The 17409-nt window shown below is 53.7% G+C and overlaps 2 protein-coding genes across 6 annotated transcripts; one reads left to right on the top strand and one right to left on the bottom strand.

Moving 5' to 3' along the window:
• The first annotated feature begins 552 nt into the window (after window positions 1-552).
• SLC46A1 (solute carrier family 46 member 1) lies at window positions 553-6554 on the top strand. Of its 2 annotated transcripts, none has more exons than XM_030028822.2 (5): window positions 553-780; window positions 1771-2623; window positions 3019-3102; window positions 4153-4309; window positions 4856-6554. In XM_030028822.2, the coding sequence occupies exons 1-5, from the start codon at window positions 772-774 to the stop codon at window positions 4929-4931; spliced, it is 1179 nt and encodes a 392-aa protein (XP_029884682.1). In that variant the 5' UTR covers window positions 553-771; the 3' UTR covers window positions 4932-6554. The 2 variants fall into 2 exon arrangements, with proteins under 2 accessions (XP_029884682.1, XP_029884681.1); XM_030028821.2 differs by lacking the exon at window positions 553-780 and adding an exon at window positions 867-1657.
• A 705-nt stretch (window positions 6555-7259) lies between these two features.
• On the bottom strand, window positions 7260-16937 carry SARM1 (sterile alpha and TIR motif containing 1). 4 transcript variants are annotated; one of them, XR_003925484.2, is made up of 10 exons: window positions 16237-16937; window positions 12895-13513; window positions 12502-12714; window positions 12285-12376; window positions 11538-11773; window positions 11329-11422; window positions 10645-10834; window positions 10420-10541; window positions 8080-9844; window positions 7260-7532 (listed from the first exon to the last, which is right to left on the bottom strand). XR_003925484.2 is itself a non-coding variant. In XM_030028814.2 (9 exons), the coding sequence occupies exons 1-9, from the start codon at window positions 16695-16697 to the stop codon at window positions 9715-9717; spliced, it is 2157 nt and encodes a 718-aa protein (XP_029884674.1). In that variant the 5' UTR covers window positions 16698-16937; the 3' UTR covers window positions 7260-9714. The 4 variants fall into 4 exon arrangements, 1 of the variants encoding a protein (XP_029884674.1); XR_003925483.2 differs by having other exon boundaries at window positions 7260-8260; window positions 8428-9844; XR_003925485.2 differs by having other exon boundaries at window positions 7260-8223; window positions 8428-9844.
• Between the last annotated feature and the right edge of the window lie 472 nt (window positions 16938-17409).

The raw sequence follows: 17409 nt of genomic DNA, 5'->3' as shown, positions 1-17409 counted from the left end.
AAACTTTTTAATTCCAAAGGGAGTGTCTTGCTAATGTCACTTTGATGTCCTTATTTGGTAGATCATGGAAGCGCATACTTCAGATAATGATGATAACATTTCCATTTTATTGGTATAAATTGTCTCAGCTCTGTTTATAGCTTACTCAAGCAGAGAGAGAGAAAGAGAAGCACAGACATTAGGTCATCTGATGTCAGCTCCACAAAGAGCTTCTGCTGTTTCTCTCTCTCGTCCCTTTTCTGCCGGGGCTTGTTTTCTTTCAATAATGTGCTTATGATTGAAAAACAGCGGGGTTTCGGTTGCCAGAGCTGCAAACTCACAGCTCTTTTGCAAGCTTGACTTAGGCATATTGCTTACAAGAAACAGCATCACGGTCCATAACTGCCAATCCTGAGCTTCAGCATTTCACCCTTGGTACAAAAAGAATGAGAAAGAGCTTTCAAATGAATTCTATTCCACCACATTTTTGCATCCACTTAATGTTGAATTAGTGTCTGAAAAGGTGCAGTGACAAAATTAGCCAACGACAAAGTAATTTTTCTACTTCCTACTCTTATGTCCTAAGGTTGCAATGAAAATCTGAAAGGAAACCTTGTTTTTACATCTCTGTAACACGGAGGTTGGCCTCCAGCTGCAGCCTTGCCTATGGGGTGTAAGTAACAATGCAGAAGGGCCTCAGCTAAGGAATTGTGCCTGTTCTTTAGAAGCAGCACATCCACAGCGATTGTTTCCACTGCCACGAGAGTCCTGTTACTTTCAAGGATGCTATAAATGAGCTCTGTAAGTGTGTTACGGCAAAGTGAACAGTTTACGCCTGCGGGGGGGGGGGGGGGGGGGGGGGGGGGGATTTGTCAGAGCTTCACCTGCAGCCCATTAACACTCCCTCAGTGATGTCAAAGGAGGGATGTCAATTTACATTCATCTGGAGCTACTCCAGTTTGTATACATGGGTTAATCTAATACTCTGAATTGTGTTCTTTGAATTTAAAGAATGACTCGGTCTTTGCTTACTGATCTGCTCTTCGAGGCGGACCAAACCTAACAGGAAACCTAACAGCACAGCCAAACCCTCTGGCGCGTTCCAGTTACTTTGTCCTTTAGAAAAAGCAGTATTTTCTCACGCGCTGCTCATTAACAGACGCGACGGCGCATCGCTTCGCTCCACCATTTCCCAGATCCTACTGCAACTCAAACCCGGCGCCCATCCCTTCCTCCTTTCGCAGGAAGAAAAGCCACAACCGGACAACCCTCCCCCCTCTTCCTTTTCCCCTTCCCTTCCCCGCTTCCCTGCTGCCGGTTCCCCGGGGCGGAGCGCGGCGGGGCCGGACGGCGGGGGCAGCCTGGCCCGGGCGGGGCACGCCGCTCCTCCGCCCCCCCCCCTCGCTCCGTCTCCGCCGCCGCCATGGCCGCTCCGCCGCCGCCGGTACCGGAGCAGCAGCAGCAGCAGCCGCTCCCGCCGCCCCGCCGCCGCTGCCCGCCGCTGCCCGCCGTCGAGCCTCTCCTCTTCCTGGCCACCCTGTCCCTCGGCCTGCAGGGTCCCCTGGCCACCCAGTACCTCTGGGACAGGCTGGGGGCCGAGCGCGGTTACAGCGGTCCCAACGGCAGCAGCCCCGCCGGCTGCGGGAACGGCAGCACCCACGACGATCCCCTGCGGCAGGTGGGAGAACGGGAGGCCGGGGTTGGGGGGCTTGGGGGGGGTGCTGATGCCTTCCCGGGGTGGTGTTGGGTGCTGCTGGTCCCGGGCCTACAGGTGCCTGTTTTGCTTTGCAGGAGGTGGAAGCGCTGGTCTCCCACTGGAACCTCTGTATCAACCTGGGAGGTTTCTTCGTTGGTCTCTTCTCCGTGACTCTCTTCGGACCGTGGAGCGACAGCGTAGGCCGCCGGCCGGCGCTCATCCTGCCGGCAGTGGGTATGGCCGTGCAAGCGGCCATCTATCTTCTCGTCATGTACCGGCAGCTGCACGTTGCCTACTTTCTCCTCGGACGCATTTTGAGTGGCCTCATGGGAGACTACAACTTGATCCTGGCCAGCTGCTTCGCCTACGTGGCCGACACCAGCGACAGACGCGCGCGCACATTTCGCGTCGCCATCCTCGAGGCGTGCCTCGGCATCGCGGGCATGCTGGCCAGCATCGGCGGCGGCCAGTGGCGCAAGGCTCAGGGGTACATCAACCCATTTTGGCTCGTGCTTGCTACTAGTCTTGCTGCCGCTCTCTACGCTGCTTTCTGTCTTCAGGAATCGGTGAAGCAGCAGAAACCAGCCAAGCTGTTCACGCTTAGTCATTACAAGGCTGTCTACAGGCTGTACGTGGCCCCAGAACGCCTGAGCTCCAGGAGGAAGCTTGCCCTTTACTCCCTGGCTTTCTTTCTTCTTGTCACTGTACATTTTGGATCCAGGGACCTCTTTGTTTTGTATGAGCTTGGGTCCCCTCTCTGCTGGTCTGCTGACCTCATTGGGTACGGCTCAGCCGCCAGTTACCTGGCTTACCTGAGCAGCCTGGGAGGGCTGCGGCTGCTGCAGCTCTGCCTTCAAGACACCTGGGTGGCAGAGATAGGATTGATCTCCAACATTTCTGGACTGGTTGTGATTTCGCTTGCTACTACAACACCACTGATGTTTACAGGTGATGCTGAGTTCTTAAATCCCCCTATCTCAGGCTCTTAGCTTAAGAGATGCCAGTAGACATAGGAGGGCAGTGTGCTTCTGGGAGTTCAAGCACGTGGAGGAAGTTCGGCCTCCGTTTCAGCCCCATGTACCAACAGAACTGCGACTTGCTAACGGCAAAGGTGGCCAAACACTAAAGTTGAAAGTGCAACTGTATATTTCCTAGAATATTAGGTTTCCCAGAAGCTGTATTACACTGCAGACACAGACTAAAGTGCATTATGAGATGCAGGAGGGTGAATTCGGTCTAAATATAGCAGGGAGAAACTGCTTCGAGCTACAGATTTCTGGGATTGACTTTGGAGACTTTATTTTTCAGCTGAGCTTCCCTAATGTGCTGTATCTTGCTCACAGGTTATGGGATTCTGTTCCTTTCCATGGCAGCCACTCCTGTCATCAGAGCCAAGCTCTCCAAGCTGGTCAGTGAGATGGAACAGGGTAAGGAGTTGGCCAATGCGCTTAAGCTAGGTTCTGAAACACTGTCTTCTTGGAACATTGAAACCAAACTGCTTTGGGAGGTTAGGGCTTCCCTGGCTCGTTTGGACTCCTGTGCCCATGCACTCATCCTCAGGCCCAGGGTAACATTTTATTTTTTCAGAATAATTGTCAGTCATCCGTTTAGACTTGCTATATTTTGAAGATGAGGACAAGAGAAGAAAAGCAGGATGAAAAGTATTACATTCAAGCTCTGGAATAGTTCATTCATCCATCTGTTCGTTTCCAAAACTTTGACAAGGAGTAAGAGTTAAAATGGATTATATAATGAGCAGAAAATAGTGATTTCCCTGACGGTGACTTTTTTTCTGTAGATCAGTAACAGTGGGAAGAAACCCAGTGTTGTTAGAGGGTTGTATCATTGACCATGGTGAAAGATCATGGATAATCCATAGGAGGAGCGTATTTACCTTTCTGCCAGTAATTTGTTTGGAGAGCTTGCACTTGCTGTTAAACACTGCATAGGAATGCCTCTATGGGCAGACAGAGGGGAGGAGGGAATCGAGGTGGGAAAGGTTGAAAGGTGACTCTGCACAATTCGTGTTTCTTATATTAGAATGAAGGTGGCACACACTTGATAACAGATTTATGATGCTAAATCTGTAAAGCGAAGTCTTCTACTGTACTTAATGTTTAACAAGCGATAAGATGTGCTTGGCAGTAAACAGATCTGTATAGCCCTGTCTAAAGCATTTACAATCCAGCTGATATGTAATATCCCTAGCCAGCTCCGGTGATACAAATTCTGGGGGTCAAGGAGGTGGTCCTGGCTCCAGAGAAGCTGAGTTTCACAGGTTTGGCCTGCGAGGCCAGGAGAGTGTGCCTGATCTCTGCTCCCAGCTCTTGCGTATCACACTTGATAACCAGCCACCAGTTTTCTGATGGGAAGTGTAAACCCTTAGAAAGATTCACAGAATCCCGCTGAAGGTGATGTGTTAAAGACGTTTGCAGGCAGGGCTGTCTCACCATTAACCTCTTATATATCTTTTCCAGGTGCTCTCTTTGCTTCTATTGCCTGTGTGGAAGGGCTGTGTTCACTTGTGGCTACAGGAGTGTTCAACTCTCTCTACCCTGCCAGCTTGCACTTCATGAGGGGATTCCCATTTCTCTTCGGGGCTGTAATTCTTCTTATTCCAGCAGCTATTATTGGGTAATTTACTTCAGATTTCTCAACTTTGCCATAGGATGTGTGAAGTGTAATATGAAAAATACTATTTACTCTGCTTAGGATAGAAGCTTACACTTTTTAAGGCGTATTTTCAGTTATGCTTATGAGAGGGTGTTTAGTGCCCAGTAAGCATAGGTGCAGGTCTATTTCTTCTGGCATCTGAATCCTAGTGATAAACCTGCAGCCCAAGTAACATAGCTGCTGATATTCAAAGTGCTTCAAAGTCTCACTCCACCCTCAGAGTGGAATCCAAAATCTGGAGTTGAAGATCCTCCTTTATGCAAGAGATGGAGCTCTTTTAGCAGTCTCTCTTCCTGTTTCTCTAGTAGTTAAAGCAGAAGTTGTGTCATGATAGAAAACAAATCCCCTGGTAAGTCTTGGGAGAGAGAATGTGTTGGGGTTTGCAGTAGAAGTGCAACAGCTCTTGGCAGGGTCATTTTGTTCTGTTCCTTTGAAACTTTAAAAGTCACTTCATTCAGTGACATCCTAGTGTGCCTTCGTAGGCTCTAACTGTTCTTTCTTTCTTAGGTGGATGGAAATCTGGGACTCAAACCGGGACTACAGTCACTTCTCAGATGCTTCCCTGTCCCCTGCAGATGACTGAGCAGCCACTTAGCAACAAGGAATTGGCCAGCTCAGCAGTGTCCATCTGAAGACTGCTCTTTATTCTTCCCTTGAAGGACAGATCAGTGTGGGAAGGACACCCTGCTTGTCCTTACTAATTTTTAAATGCCAAATAGTTGGAAATTGTGGCTCTGACTACCAGCAGTAACTTGATTTGCAGATGCGAATGCCTCCTCGCCGTTGTGTTGGCTCATCTGTCAGAGAAAACCCAAGGGACCGAAAAGCCAATCAAGAGTGAAAGCTGTTGTTGGCCATTTGCAAGGCCGGTTAGTGGTTTGGGGTTTGGTGGGGAGGGAAGGTTCTACAGCATGCTTTGAGTGATGAGAGAGGACTGAATTCTGGTTTAATTGGCAAACATGTTCCCCTCTGAGTACTACAGTGTGCAGCAAATGAGTTGTTGCTGTGGGTGAGGCCCAGACCAAAGCCTGCAGAGCAAGACCGAAGCAGAGGTACCCAACAGCATGCTACTGAGGAGAAAGATCTGTGCTCCGAATCAGTGTGTTGTCAATAAAAGTCATACAAATGTCACGTGCCAGACTAGGCTCCTGCAGAAATCCTTGTGATGAGTGGTAGTTTACCACGGGAGCGCTATTGCCGTCCTTACTGACTAAACTAGCTTTAGCTTAGCAAGTTAGACGTGTCCGAGGGAGAGAATCTAATGCGTGAAGTGCTCGTAGTGAGGAGTGCCAGTGGGACGTCCCGCCTGCCTGTCTGCAGCTCAGCCCAGGATTTCAAAGGTACTTTTGAGAAGTAATAGCTCGTGTGGGAATACGTAGGTGCCTTAATTGACAGTTGCCCAAACTGATGAAGTTAATGCTAAAATTGGCAAAATTGGGCCTCCCTAACTGAAGTCCCTTACATTATAAATTTGAGGCCCCAACTGTGATATGTGTGCCCTAGTATCATGTGAAATCACTGGTGTGCTTATGGCAGAGCCGGAAGCAGTCCTTCGTCATCAATACACAGCACTGTTGGGATGAGCTGGTTGGGGACAGGACTAGTGTCTTTGGAGATAAAATTATGCCCCAAAATTTTTTGTCAGTGATCTCACTTCTGCTGCCCTTCTCAGGATATGTTGATGCCAGCAAGCAAACCCCGTGTTCATGATACTCGTAATTGTTCTTTTCAGAGCATTAACTGTATTGCCTCAATCCTATTTCCTTCAAACTGCCATAAACCAGCAGTTCTGTGTACATTGCATTGCACAGACTGTTCAGATGCATGCAATAATGTCCTTAACTCTGAAATTGCTTAGCAAACACGTTACTTTCAGAACGTATAAAACCACCGTTCCCTTTTATGGTTCATAAAAAGATAGCTTTTCTCGTACAGCTGTTGATGTCATTTGTCCTTGCCTCGTTCTGTGCTCCTCTCCGTTATTTTCATGTTTCTTCCTTTATTGAAGACTCTGCAGTAAAGAAGCAGCAGGAGGTTATCTGCCCTGTAGAGAATGAGCGTGTGAGAGTCCTGAGTCAGGAAAAAATGCAGGTTTGGGACTTGCAAGCAGCCAAAGCTTGCTTTTCCTGAACACCGGAGTAAAGCTTGTGGGAGTGCCTAGTCTGTAACCTGTCCTTCAGTACACAGTAAATGTGAAATGCTTATATGCAGCTTTGTTCCCTGTTCATTAGGAGTTTGTGATAAAAGCAGGAGAACTGGGGAGTAGAGAAGCAGGAGGTGGAGAAGTAGGGAGGCTTTAAGAACTTGGTGTTATGCCACTTGATCCGTGTAGTTACGCCAGTGGACATAGGCAGGAGTTACATGTCTGATTGAGGAACTAAGCCCAGAATTAGCCTCCCTGAGGAACAGGGCATGCCGTGAGTGTTGCATTAGATGTTTGTAGCTGAACTGATTGCGAAGTTAGTCTTCTCTACCAACAGACTCCGTGGACGCCAATGCTAGCGACTGCTCAATGTCGTGCAGTGAAGTGAAACTTGTGTACTGGCTCTGCCTTCCTGTTTGTGTCAGTGTGCTTGCAAAGGAGAAATTCAATAGGAACTATTATGCTCTATTAAAAAAATTAAAATAACGTTTTTCTAGGCTGTCCTCCAAGAACTACAACTGTGAAGTAAATACATGATCCATGCATTGTGAGTGTGGACAGCAGGTAGAGAGTCCCTGGGGGTGCAGTGAGCTGCATCAGTCCATGCAAAGATGAGCATGAAGCGTGGGTCCCCACAGAGAATGCTACCTGGAGAATGTCAGTTCTGCTGCCCCTTCAGAGGATGAGAAAGCATGGCAGCAAGAGAGAGCAAGTGTGAGAAGGCTGCAGGAAGAGAAGTATGTGACACAAACAGAAAAGAGGTGGGGATTTAGAGTATAAACCGGATTTATTAATAACGTCTGATAGAACAACTTTCAACACTTTCTGAAATGACATAGCAAAGGAATAAGGAAGGGTGAGAACAGAAGGATTCATTTCCTTGAGACGGCTCCAACTGGAAGGGCTGGGTATGGGGTGTTTTGTCAAGAGCAGGGCGAGTTCATTAAGGTTAAGATAACTGAATGATGGGGAAACAGGAGGAGTCACAGTCTGGGCAGCTGGAGCATGAGGTGGGATCTCATTGCAGGTGAGACACCTCAGCTGTAGAGAACAAGTAAATCTCTGCATTGAATGGCGGGTGAGGAGGTTAATTGCTAGAGAGCTCCTGGGAAACAAGACACAATAATCTTGCTGTGAGTTATTGTAGGGAGTAAAATCCTCAGGGCTGTTTGTGTGGGACTCCTTCAGTGGCCACGGAGGCCTTGACATTCAAGCAGTTACTCAAGACTTTTCCCTGAAGCAGCTCACAAGTGGCTTTTATCCTTTGGCAGATTCACCTTTGGGCTCACCTGCTGGCTTCCTTGTATTTAATCTGGAGATTAGATAGATTCTATTTCTGATGAATGCCGGGCAGATATAGCTATTAACCTTTCACTGGAGAGCAAAGATGCCATTAACTGTGAGCTGATAAGAACTATCCATAAAGCTGTGATTAAGCACCTGAATTTAACATTATTTTTTTTTCCCCCTCAAATGTTCATGGATCTAAGCCGAAAGGAAATGTGTTTGTGTTCCTGCCGGTTAAGGCAGGCAGCAAGGCTTCGGGGAGAGCCAGGAGAAGGACAAGGTAGCTGAGACTCCTCATTACCTCCTGAAAGAGTTGAGTTATCTTGAGCAGGAACAGACAGAAGAGCTTGCTGCTTCTGCAGGGTGGTGCATCAGCCTGGTCTCCAGAGCGTCAGAGCAACCTGGTGTTCCCTGGGCACGGCTTGCTCTTCCTCCTGTGTGTGCTCTGAACAAGGAGGTCTTTTTGCATTATTCACTTTGCTCTGCATCAAAAAAGACAAACTCAGGTAGGAGCTGCAATTTCTGGTCCTAATTGCAAAATGGCATGTTGTTGAGAGCCTGCTCACCCTCCAAGCAGGTATGAGAAGCAGGACAAGGCCAGGAGTGCAGAATTCAGGGGACGTGTGTCAGGGTGCCTGTGGTTCCTCACCTGCAGCGTTAGCAGCAGGTGCTGCCAGTCCTGCTCCCAGCTGCTGCTCACACCTCGCAGCTTCCACCTGCCCTTTGCATCGACTTTGCTCTTTCCTGATATTTCAAGGTGAGTAGCTGCAAAAAGACCTGGTGGGTGTTGAGAAGAGGTTGGTAGAAAGAAACAAATGCTACTTGGTATTGCATCCAGCAGAGAGTAGGGATAACCCTGAGCCTGAGGTGCTTAGCCAGGGCTGTCAGGGGTGAGTGGTAGTCAGCAAAGAGATAACGCCAGCTCCTGTTTGAAGGAACAGACCATGGGAGATCTGTGGAGCACCAACAACAGGATAAAATGCAGCCAGTGTATAATAACTCCGCAAGTACAGTACAGCAATTAGCATCTTCCGTATCTGCATGGATATATGTTTTCTAGAGTCACAATCCAGCATCCTATGCCCTATAGGTATAGCCCTGATAAAGTGGTAAAACTAAGACATCAGTTGGAGGGAACGAGGTTGTTTTAAAAGCACTTTTTGCAAAGACCCTGCGGAAACTTCACGTGATCTAAATTCAAACTTCCATCACCAGATTTAAGAGCACAGAGTGGTTTTGCAGCATTAGGAGGTGAAAGGCCCTCAAGGAGGAAGTGAGCTCATGTGATAAAGGGACATTACTGGGAAAGAGAAAGCTTCTGCTGAGCAGTTTAGAAGGCCTCTGTGTGTTATCTTTCCCAAACATGAGGATTTTGTTAGGGCTTATCTTTTATTTGCCCTTTCCTGCTCTCAGCTTCTGACCGCAACGATATTCCCGCAGCACACAGCAGAGGCCGTACGATGCTTCTGGACCTTTCCCTCTCAACTGGTCTTCCCTCTCATGTATCCTCTTGCGATGTACCCCTCACCGATTCCCCAGTTTTCGGTCCTCGGAAGATCCCTCCTCTTCGGACGTGTTTCTGGGGGAAGCTGCAGCCATTTGCGAGGGTCTGGACAGTGTCGGTCTTCCTCGGACCCCCTGCACTGCAGGAGGCATAGCCTGCATGTCCTGCCACCCCAAGGGAGGATGTGGAAGACAACTGCTCCATCCCAGAGTCCACCCTGGCTTGGATCACCAGGCACCATATAAGTAAGTCCTGGCATTTTAGCTCCAGGGGTTTGCGTTTGGAGGGTGAAGGGGGGGCTAACGAGACACAGGCCTTGTCTCAAGCCAGGGTACTAAGATGGGGAAAAATCTAGAGGGAGAAATTTGGCCCCACACAAAAAGGGGTCACCTGGGAAGTCTCTGGAGGGGATGAGGCAGCTGCGCTTGAGTTCTAGGTCTGCCCCAGGGACGGCAAGCAGTCCAGGCCGTTCTCCGACCCAGCTGAGGAGTCCCGGGAGGAACGGCCCTGGAGAAAGCGGATGATTTTGTCGATTGTGGCCTCCTGGTACTCGTGGGACCACCTGTGTTCGAGGGGAAAATTTGATTTAATTTTTCTGTTGTGCAAGATGCCACAAGATAGCTCAGTTCATTTGAGCCAGGAGCCAGAGACGCCCTTCCTCCACCCCAGCTCTCTAGGAGCACCCCTTTTCCCCGCAGAAAATGGAGGAATGCTGGATGCTGAGGGAAAGCCCCTTCCCCTGTGCCCTGCCAGGCGGGAGGGCTACGAGCAGGCTGGGATGCCAGCCCGGGGCACTGCTGCACGAAGGGGAAGCAGGAGGGCGAGAGGAACCCAGGTGAGCTGCGAAACCTGCCAGCATCGCTCCTGCCCGGAGGGTTGGGGCAGGAGGATGGGCGTCCTCCCATCGGGAGCTCTGTTACCCAGCGGAGCCCCGAGCACAAAACCAGCAGCAGGGTTATGGTGGGGACCTTTGCTCCCTTTGTGCTCTGGAGTACCTGAAGTGACTCAGCTCCCCTTTGGCCTGTTCTGCCTCCCTCATCTGTTTCTCCCAATTTCCTTGTGCTCTTTCCTACTGCTTATGCAAGCCGTTCTCTCCAGGTTTCAAGGAACCCCTTGACAGAGGTTCCTTTTACTTACTTGATACCATTAAATTTCAGGACAGCCCTCATGTCCTTGGGAAGTGTTTCGGGGTCCGGCCACTCAAAATGGTCTGTAACAGGTACAATGTTTTTTCCAGAGTTCAGGGCTGTCACAATCTCCTGCAGGAACATGCAGGTGCTCAGGCTCTGGCCCGTGTCAGCCCGTCGCCAGCCCCTTTCTGCTCCAACATCCACCAAGATCCCACCTGGTGGCATCTCCTACCTTGTGCACCCAGTCCTTGCACTCGGGGTCTCCCATGCATTTATCCAGCGCGTTTGGCGAGAGGACCAGCACAAAATTGCGGGCGCTCATGACGCTCTGGACTAGCTTGTCCTCAAACTTCCCTGCCTCCAGCTTTTCCACATCAATGAAGACGCTGAAGCCGTGCAGCTGCAGGTGGACCTTCAGCAGGCTGGTGGCAAGAGGGGACAGCACCATGAGGAGAGCTACTACCAGCGCCTGGCTTTCACGTGCTCTCCCACCATGTCGGCCAAGACGTGGTGAGACAGAGGAGCAGCAAACAAGCTCCCGCAGAGAACGGCACGGTCCTTGAGATGCCAGCTGCCAGCCCAGCCTGCTTGCAGGTGTCTGGGCCCACGCGGAAAACACAGGGAGCTGGATATTAACTCCCTGCTGAGATCCCCTACAGCCCTACGAGTACAGCGTGAGAAAAGGGTAAGTCAGTATCAAAGAGGGACAGGATGGCAGTGACAGGACTGGAATTAGCCTGTCCACTGCGCAGCTTATGGCACGTGCTGTCCCCATTTGCACTGCAGCTTTTGGCAGCCTCTCCCTCCTTCCAGCTGCAGCCTGCAGCTCTTCTGGCTCCACGGTCTTCCCACAACCGATCACCAGCCTTCGCTCTGGGCTTCAGCCCAGCACCATAACGTTGCCTGCAGGACTCACCTGGCCAGCTGCGACCCAGTGCTCCTCCGGTAGCTGATAAATACATCGGTCCCATCGGACGCAGTTTGCAGCGTTATAGGGGAGTGAAGCATTTCTAGGCAGAGCAAACAGCAACCAAAAGTTAAAAATACCCAACGGCTTGTCCCAAGCCCTCGATACTCGCCCCCACCCGCCTGATCCGGCACAGAGAGCAGCAGCGGGACCCGCACCCCGTGCAGCAGTGAGGATGCGGACGCGGTGGAAACCCATGTTGATGTGGCAGTCCTCCTGCAGCTGCTGCTCCGTCACCCGGTGCAAGAAGTTGCGGTTGATGCCACACGTCAGCAGATTGTACGTGTACTGACGAAACTTGGGGTCGATGCTGCCCAGCCAGTCGGCCAGGTTGCTGCGGTCGCAGGTGGAATAATTTGCAAAGGTCTTCAGCTCTATCAACTCCCGGAAAAACCTGGCAGAGAAACAAATGAAAGCGTGGAGCAGGGAGGGGAGGCTGCTGGACAAGGCAGGACCTGGAGACGTTTGGTACCACATCTTTTATCTGCACAGGAGAGAGTGCAGCTACATGCTGCGGTGAAGAATGAGCTAAAGGAATAGAAAAAGAGAACAGCTGCGTAACTGCGGGAATGTTGGTCCTCAGGACATGGAGGTATGAGGAGCTCAGCTGAGGGAGGAGAAGCTCGAGTAAGTTCCCATCTTTGTGGGTAACTTGCAGGATCCCACCTCCCCTGTGCCATAGGTGGTCTCTTCCCATCCCACACTTCTCCCGTGCATTGGCCCCACTGCAGGAAACCCTCTGGGGCTGCATACTGTGCTGGAAAAGCCCTGGCAGTCCAGGTCTTGCATTTTGAGGATCTCTGTTCCTGTCTTTGCAAGAAGGGAAAGGCCCAGACCTTTCCCCTGGCTCTGCCACCATAGTGATGACCATGAGAGAGGCCAGCATGCGCTGGTGGTGGTCCTACCTCTTCCGAGTGATGCTGGAGTCCATCCCCAAATCCTCCTGCAGCTCCTCCTCCGTCAGCCTCAGGAGAATGTCCCCGTCCACCTGGTGGTCCTGCCAAGAGAAATCCAGGCTGGAAAGGTCCCAGGAAAAGCTGTTGGGTCAGATGCCCACACCTCTGCTGCAGGATGGGGCAAAAGGACCCATCCAGGTGTCCCTCCCCCCGCACGCAGCCCTACCAGGAAGCTCTGGCAGTATTTGTTGAATCCGATCTGCTGCAGCCACGTCTGCACCTCACAGGGCTTCCAGTTGGGAACCGTGGGCAAGATGCGCCGAGGAACCTCCTCCCCTATCACGCGCAGCACCTTTTTGGCCAGGGAGGAGATGGTGCTGCTGGTGGAGTAGCACACTACCCTCTTCAGGCTCTGGGTCGCCCCAATCTCACTGAAAATCTGGGGACACAAAGGGAGGAGACATCACTTTGCTTTCCCTCCTCCTCCCCGCAACCTGTGCCGGGCGAGCCAAGGACCAGGGTACTTGGTGAGCTCATAGGGGAGCAAAAGACACCAAGGTGCAGTTGTGGCAACCCTTCCCTGTTGCATCTCCTTCCTTCAGGCCAACCTACCCTTTACCTTTGTTTTCTTCTGCCTGGTTTTGATGGCAGCCTCCGTGCAGAGGTAGAAGGCAGCGATGCACTGTGCTTCCAGCCGCGAGCTGTCCAACAAGGGTACCAGCCGCTGCAGGTCGTCCGCTGTCCTCCCCTGGCTGTTGTCACTGCTGCCCAACATCTCACAGGCGAACTGCTCCGGATCCAGCGAGGCGATGAACGGCTCCACCAGCGCCAGCGTCCCCGAGCGCTCCACCTCCTTCTCGATTTCTTTGTTGGTGGCCAGCACTGTGATGGCCAGGCACGCGTGCAGACGGATTAGGTCATCGTCCCTTGAGAATACCAGTGGGAAAAGCCATTCCGCCGTCCTCTTCTCGATCATCAGGCGCTGGTTGGCCTGCCCTCCGTACATGGCACAGTTGGCCAAGGCCATGGCGCAGTGCCGCAGCACGATGGGGTCCGTCCAGCGGCACCAGTAGAGGATAGCATCCAGGCCTCCATCAGAGATGAGCTGGAAACAGGTCTCCTCGGTGTGTTTGAACATATGCTCCAGGATACCGGACACGCTCTGCGCCAGCTGGGGAACATCTCGCTCCTTGGCTAAGTTCAGAATCACTCCCAGACCAATCCGAGCGATCCGATCCCTGCAGGAAGGAGAGGCCCAGGCAGGTGAGGAGCAGACGGCCGTGCAGGGAGTGAGAACAGGGACTGGTGTGTGAACTCCCCCATGCTTTGGTGGTGTTTGCCCCATGACAGCCAGATGTTTCCCTGTGGGACATGGCAGCCAGATATGCTGCCAGGCTGCAATGCATCGAGATGCGACAGGCTGGTGTTGGAAGAAGGCAGCCAGATATGCTGCCAGGCTGCAATGCATCGAGATGCAACAGGCTGGTGTTGGAAGAACCTGTCTGGGTCTGATGGAAGAGCTTGTGATGGCACAGGACATGGGGTGCATAGCCCAGGACCACCACGCCAGAGACTCTTGTGCTTCAGTTAAGACATATGTAGCAATTAACAGTGCAAGGTAGGCTAATGCCAGGCTAGAAATAGATCTGCTTAGTCAGCTTTGCGGGGCGTGTGTGAGCTGCTTCGTGTTCGGGGGTGAAAAGTTGTTTGTCCTTAACCGATGCTGTCCTCTGGCTGCTCTCCAGATCGGTGCCAAGCCCCGGACAGGGGTTTCACATCTGGCTGAGCAACCACGCAGAACTGGCCGCGGGGGCGTGCGAGAGACAGGGATCTGCCTGTCCTGGGATGGCAGTGTGGAGGCAGCTTGGAGGAAAGCCGTTTATTTCCTCAATCCTGCGCTCTCCTAGAAGAGGACAGCAAGTCTGGGGGCAGGTGGCCAAAGGCCACCAGCTGCTGCTCGGCCATGGCTGGCCTTGGGAGCCCTGTGCTGCGAGGATGGTCTTAAAATGGCACCTGAATGGGGCTGTGCCCTAAAAGCATAGAGTGAGGAAAGGGGAAATGATGGGCCTTTGGCTGACGTCCCATGAGCTTGCCTGGGGCGAGGGGGCAGCTCCATCCCTGGCCTTAGAAATGACCCGTTTGGTGCTGGGATGGAGCTGCTCCGTTCACAAGGCACAGGCACGGGTGCGGATGCTCCATGTCCTGCTGCTCATGAGGGCAGCGGTGTGTTTGGCCCCCAGTGATGGTGGGGGTGAAGACACGCCAGCCTCTCTGCGCTGGCAGGCGGGAAGAGCATTTCTGGGAAGTCTGATGGCCCACATGGCTTGCGCTGACCTTGGGGTTGGTTTGGCAGCAAATCCTGTGGAGAGCTCTGGAAAAAATACCCTCAGCCTGGGACTGGCTCCAAGCCCAGACTCGGCCACGGAGCTGGATGACACAGCCCCGCCAGGTTCCCGACTCCCCGCAGCCATGGGATGGAGCCAGGACTGGTCCAGCTCCCGGCTAAGCACCGCTGCTGCTGCACACAGATGCTGGGAGAGGTCTCTAAGCCAGAGGCTTGGACCCAGGGGGGACCCTACACCTCCCTGCCATCGCTCGGAGGTTGACGGTGGGTTAGGCTGCAGGGAGCGAGGGGCTGGGGGCCCACGGCTGCTCCAAGACCCTGGCCCATGAACCGTTCCTGGACCAGAGATGGCGACTCCAGCAGCTGCTTTCTTTTGCCAGGAAGCTAAGTGCTGAATTCAGACCATGCCAGGGATGTTTCCTGGGATTAATTCCACTCTAATGGACTTTCCTGATTTAGCTGTTGCTTCTTTTTGCCTGGCAGTGCATGCGGCGAGGCCCAGGCTTCAAGTCCACAACCTCACAGCAAAACACATCGCCCATGAAGCTGGAGCGAGATGGTAAACTTTGGGCAGGCTTCCTCCACAAGTGCCTAAAGCCCTGGCTGGGACCCGCTGGGCTTGGGCGAACCAAGGGAGAGCGGAGCTGGCGGAGCCTTGTGTTTGCCTGCGGGGTCCCAGGAGAGAAAGGCCTGATCCTGACCCAGCTCGTGGCAGGTATATGGCTCCTCTCTGGGACCAGCACACCGCAGACGGTGCCGTCGGGACATGCCGAACCAGACACGGGGCAGAGCGGAGAGTTCGCCTGTCAGGGGACCTTGCGGGAGCGCGTTCCTGGTGTCTGAAGGGCGAGCTGCGTGCAGGTGCTGCATCAGCACTCCTGTGCGTTTAGATGTGTTGGGTGCCACGTGCGCACATGCACCCTCATACGCGTGCTGGTATATATCCCCACACGCACACCCACGCTCCCACCGTGCCTGTGCCGATGCTTTGGCAGAGCCAGCCCAACGCCTCTCACCTGTCCTGGGGAGCAGCACACGCATCTCCAGCCTCTGAGCTAGGGGCCATGGGCTGGGGGGGGGCTCTGAGGGCCGCTGACCAGCTGGCCCCCCTCCTTATGGCCTCGCTCCTGCCCTGGTCAGCAGCAGAAAGTCTCTGGGAACCGGCTTTGTCCTCCTCCTCCTCCTTCTGCGGTTATGGCTAAGGGGGAGTCGTGTCTCGTCCTTGGGGTCTGATACTCTGGGCCAGCCAAACCGACCCAGCTCGGCCACGAAAGGTGTCTTGTCTGGGTGGTCCCAGGCTGCGGGTGGCTCATGAGGACACCCCGATCCTCACCGGCATCCCTGAGCTGGGGCTGGTCCTTCTCCTTCCAGCCGTGGAGGCTGATGCCATTGCCTGGGCGTGACCAGCAAGTCAGTGACCCCTCTGTGCAAGTGCTGGGCGTGGGGGGGACGTGGCGTGGAGCCGAGGGGGTTCGGTGCACCCGGAGCATGGAAATTTGGGGGGTGTGGGTGGGATGGGCGGAGGAAATCCTTGCTGTGTTCGGGGAGGCAGGCGAGCCTGCGGAGGGGAGGGCTGTGCCTGGCTGGGGGTGTGGGGGGGGCTCTTTGCAGACTCACCTGTTTTCTGCCACCAGGATCTGCTCCAGGAGTTTTCCTGCCTGGCACTTGGTCTCCAGCTCCGCCGTGTACAGCAGGTTCAGCAGCAGGTCCAGGCCCCCCTCCAGGCGGATCACGTCGCACAGCACTTTGGCCACGTCCCTGCCCAGCGTGGGCATCCCCCAGGCTTCCTCCACCAGCTGGAAGACCTCGGCGATGGCCCTCCTCAGCTCCGCAGGGCCGGCCGCCTGCTTGGCGCAGGCGATGGCCCGGTGCAGGGCGGGCAGAATGCGGTCCAGGGCTGCCCGCACATCCGTATTCACCCCGGGGGAAACCTCCCGGTGCTCCCTGGAGCTACCCCCGCCTGCCCAGCTGCCCGCCTGGCTCACGCACTCGGGCACCGCCAGCCTCTCCGCGGTCGACATGGCAAAGAACCGACACAGTTTATAGAGGGAGACGAGCAGGGTGAGCACCATCGGCATCTCCTAGCGCAGCATCCTTGGTCACCCGCTCGCCGGGAACACCCAGCCAAGGCCGCCACGCTCCTTGGCGAGACCCAAGGTGGCCAGAGGGGAGGTGCAGGAGAGGGGACGGAGCTGGCCCAGGGTCCAGCCGCAGGGCTGGGCTGCTGGCTCCCTCTCCCCTCCCTACCCTGCTGGGATGCAGAGCTGGAAGCTGTGGCACAAGCCGCCTTCCCAGAGCCAGGCTCAGCATCTCGGGTCCTCAGGGGCTGATGTCACCCTGCGCAGGCGCCGCCTCTCCAAGGAGGGGCTCATGTCTGGGCAGCAGCATCCCCCTCCTCGCTGCAGATGCTCTGGCATCCCCCTGGACCCCTCCTGCCACAGCCCTCTGCCTGCCCAGCCTCAGCTGGGGCTCGTCCTGCTGTCCCCATGGCCCGTGTCCCCTCCTTGCCCGAGCCGCCGCGGAGTCTGTGGTCACCTCCACAGCAGGCAGGGACCCCCGCGCTGCTTTTGCAGCAGGTCTCCCCAGGACCCTCTGGGATGGGTGGTGGCCATGGCTGTGGTCACGGTGAGGTTGTGGCCGTCCTGGCACTGCATTTTGAACCCGTTTGGTATCAGTGCAGGGGGGGAAAGGGCTCCCTTTGTGTGAGGGAAATTCAGAGCAGCTCTTCTGGGTGGGCTCAGGATTTGCATGATAAAAGAAAGAGCAGAGGCAGCCTGGGCCCCTTTTATT

This window comes from Aquila chrysaetos, chromosome 10, assembly GCF_900496995.4.
Source record: "Aquila chrysaetos chrysaetos chromosome 10, bAquChr1.4, whole genome shotgun sequence".
NCBI classification, from domain to species: Eukaryota; Metazoa; Chordata; class Aves; order Accipitriformes; family Accipitridae; genus Aquila; species Aquila chrysaetos.
Note: the sequence above shows the minus strand (reverse complement) of the source record. Positions and strands in the feature narration are given on the sequence as shown.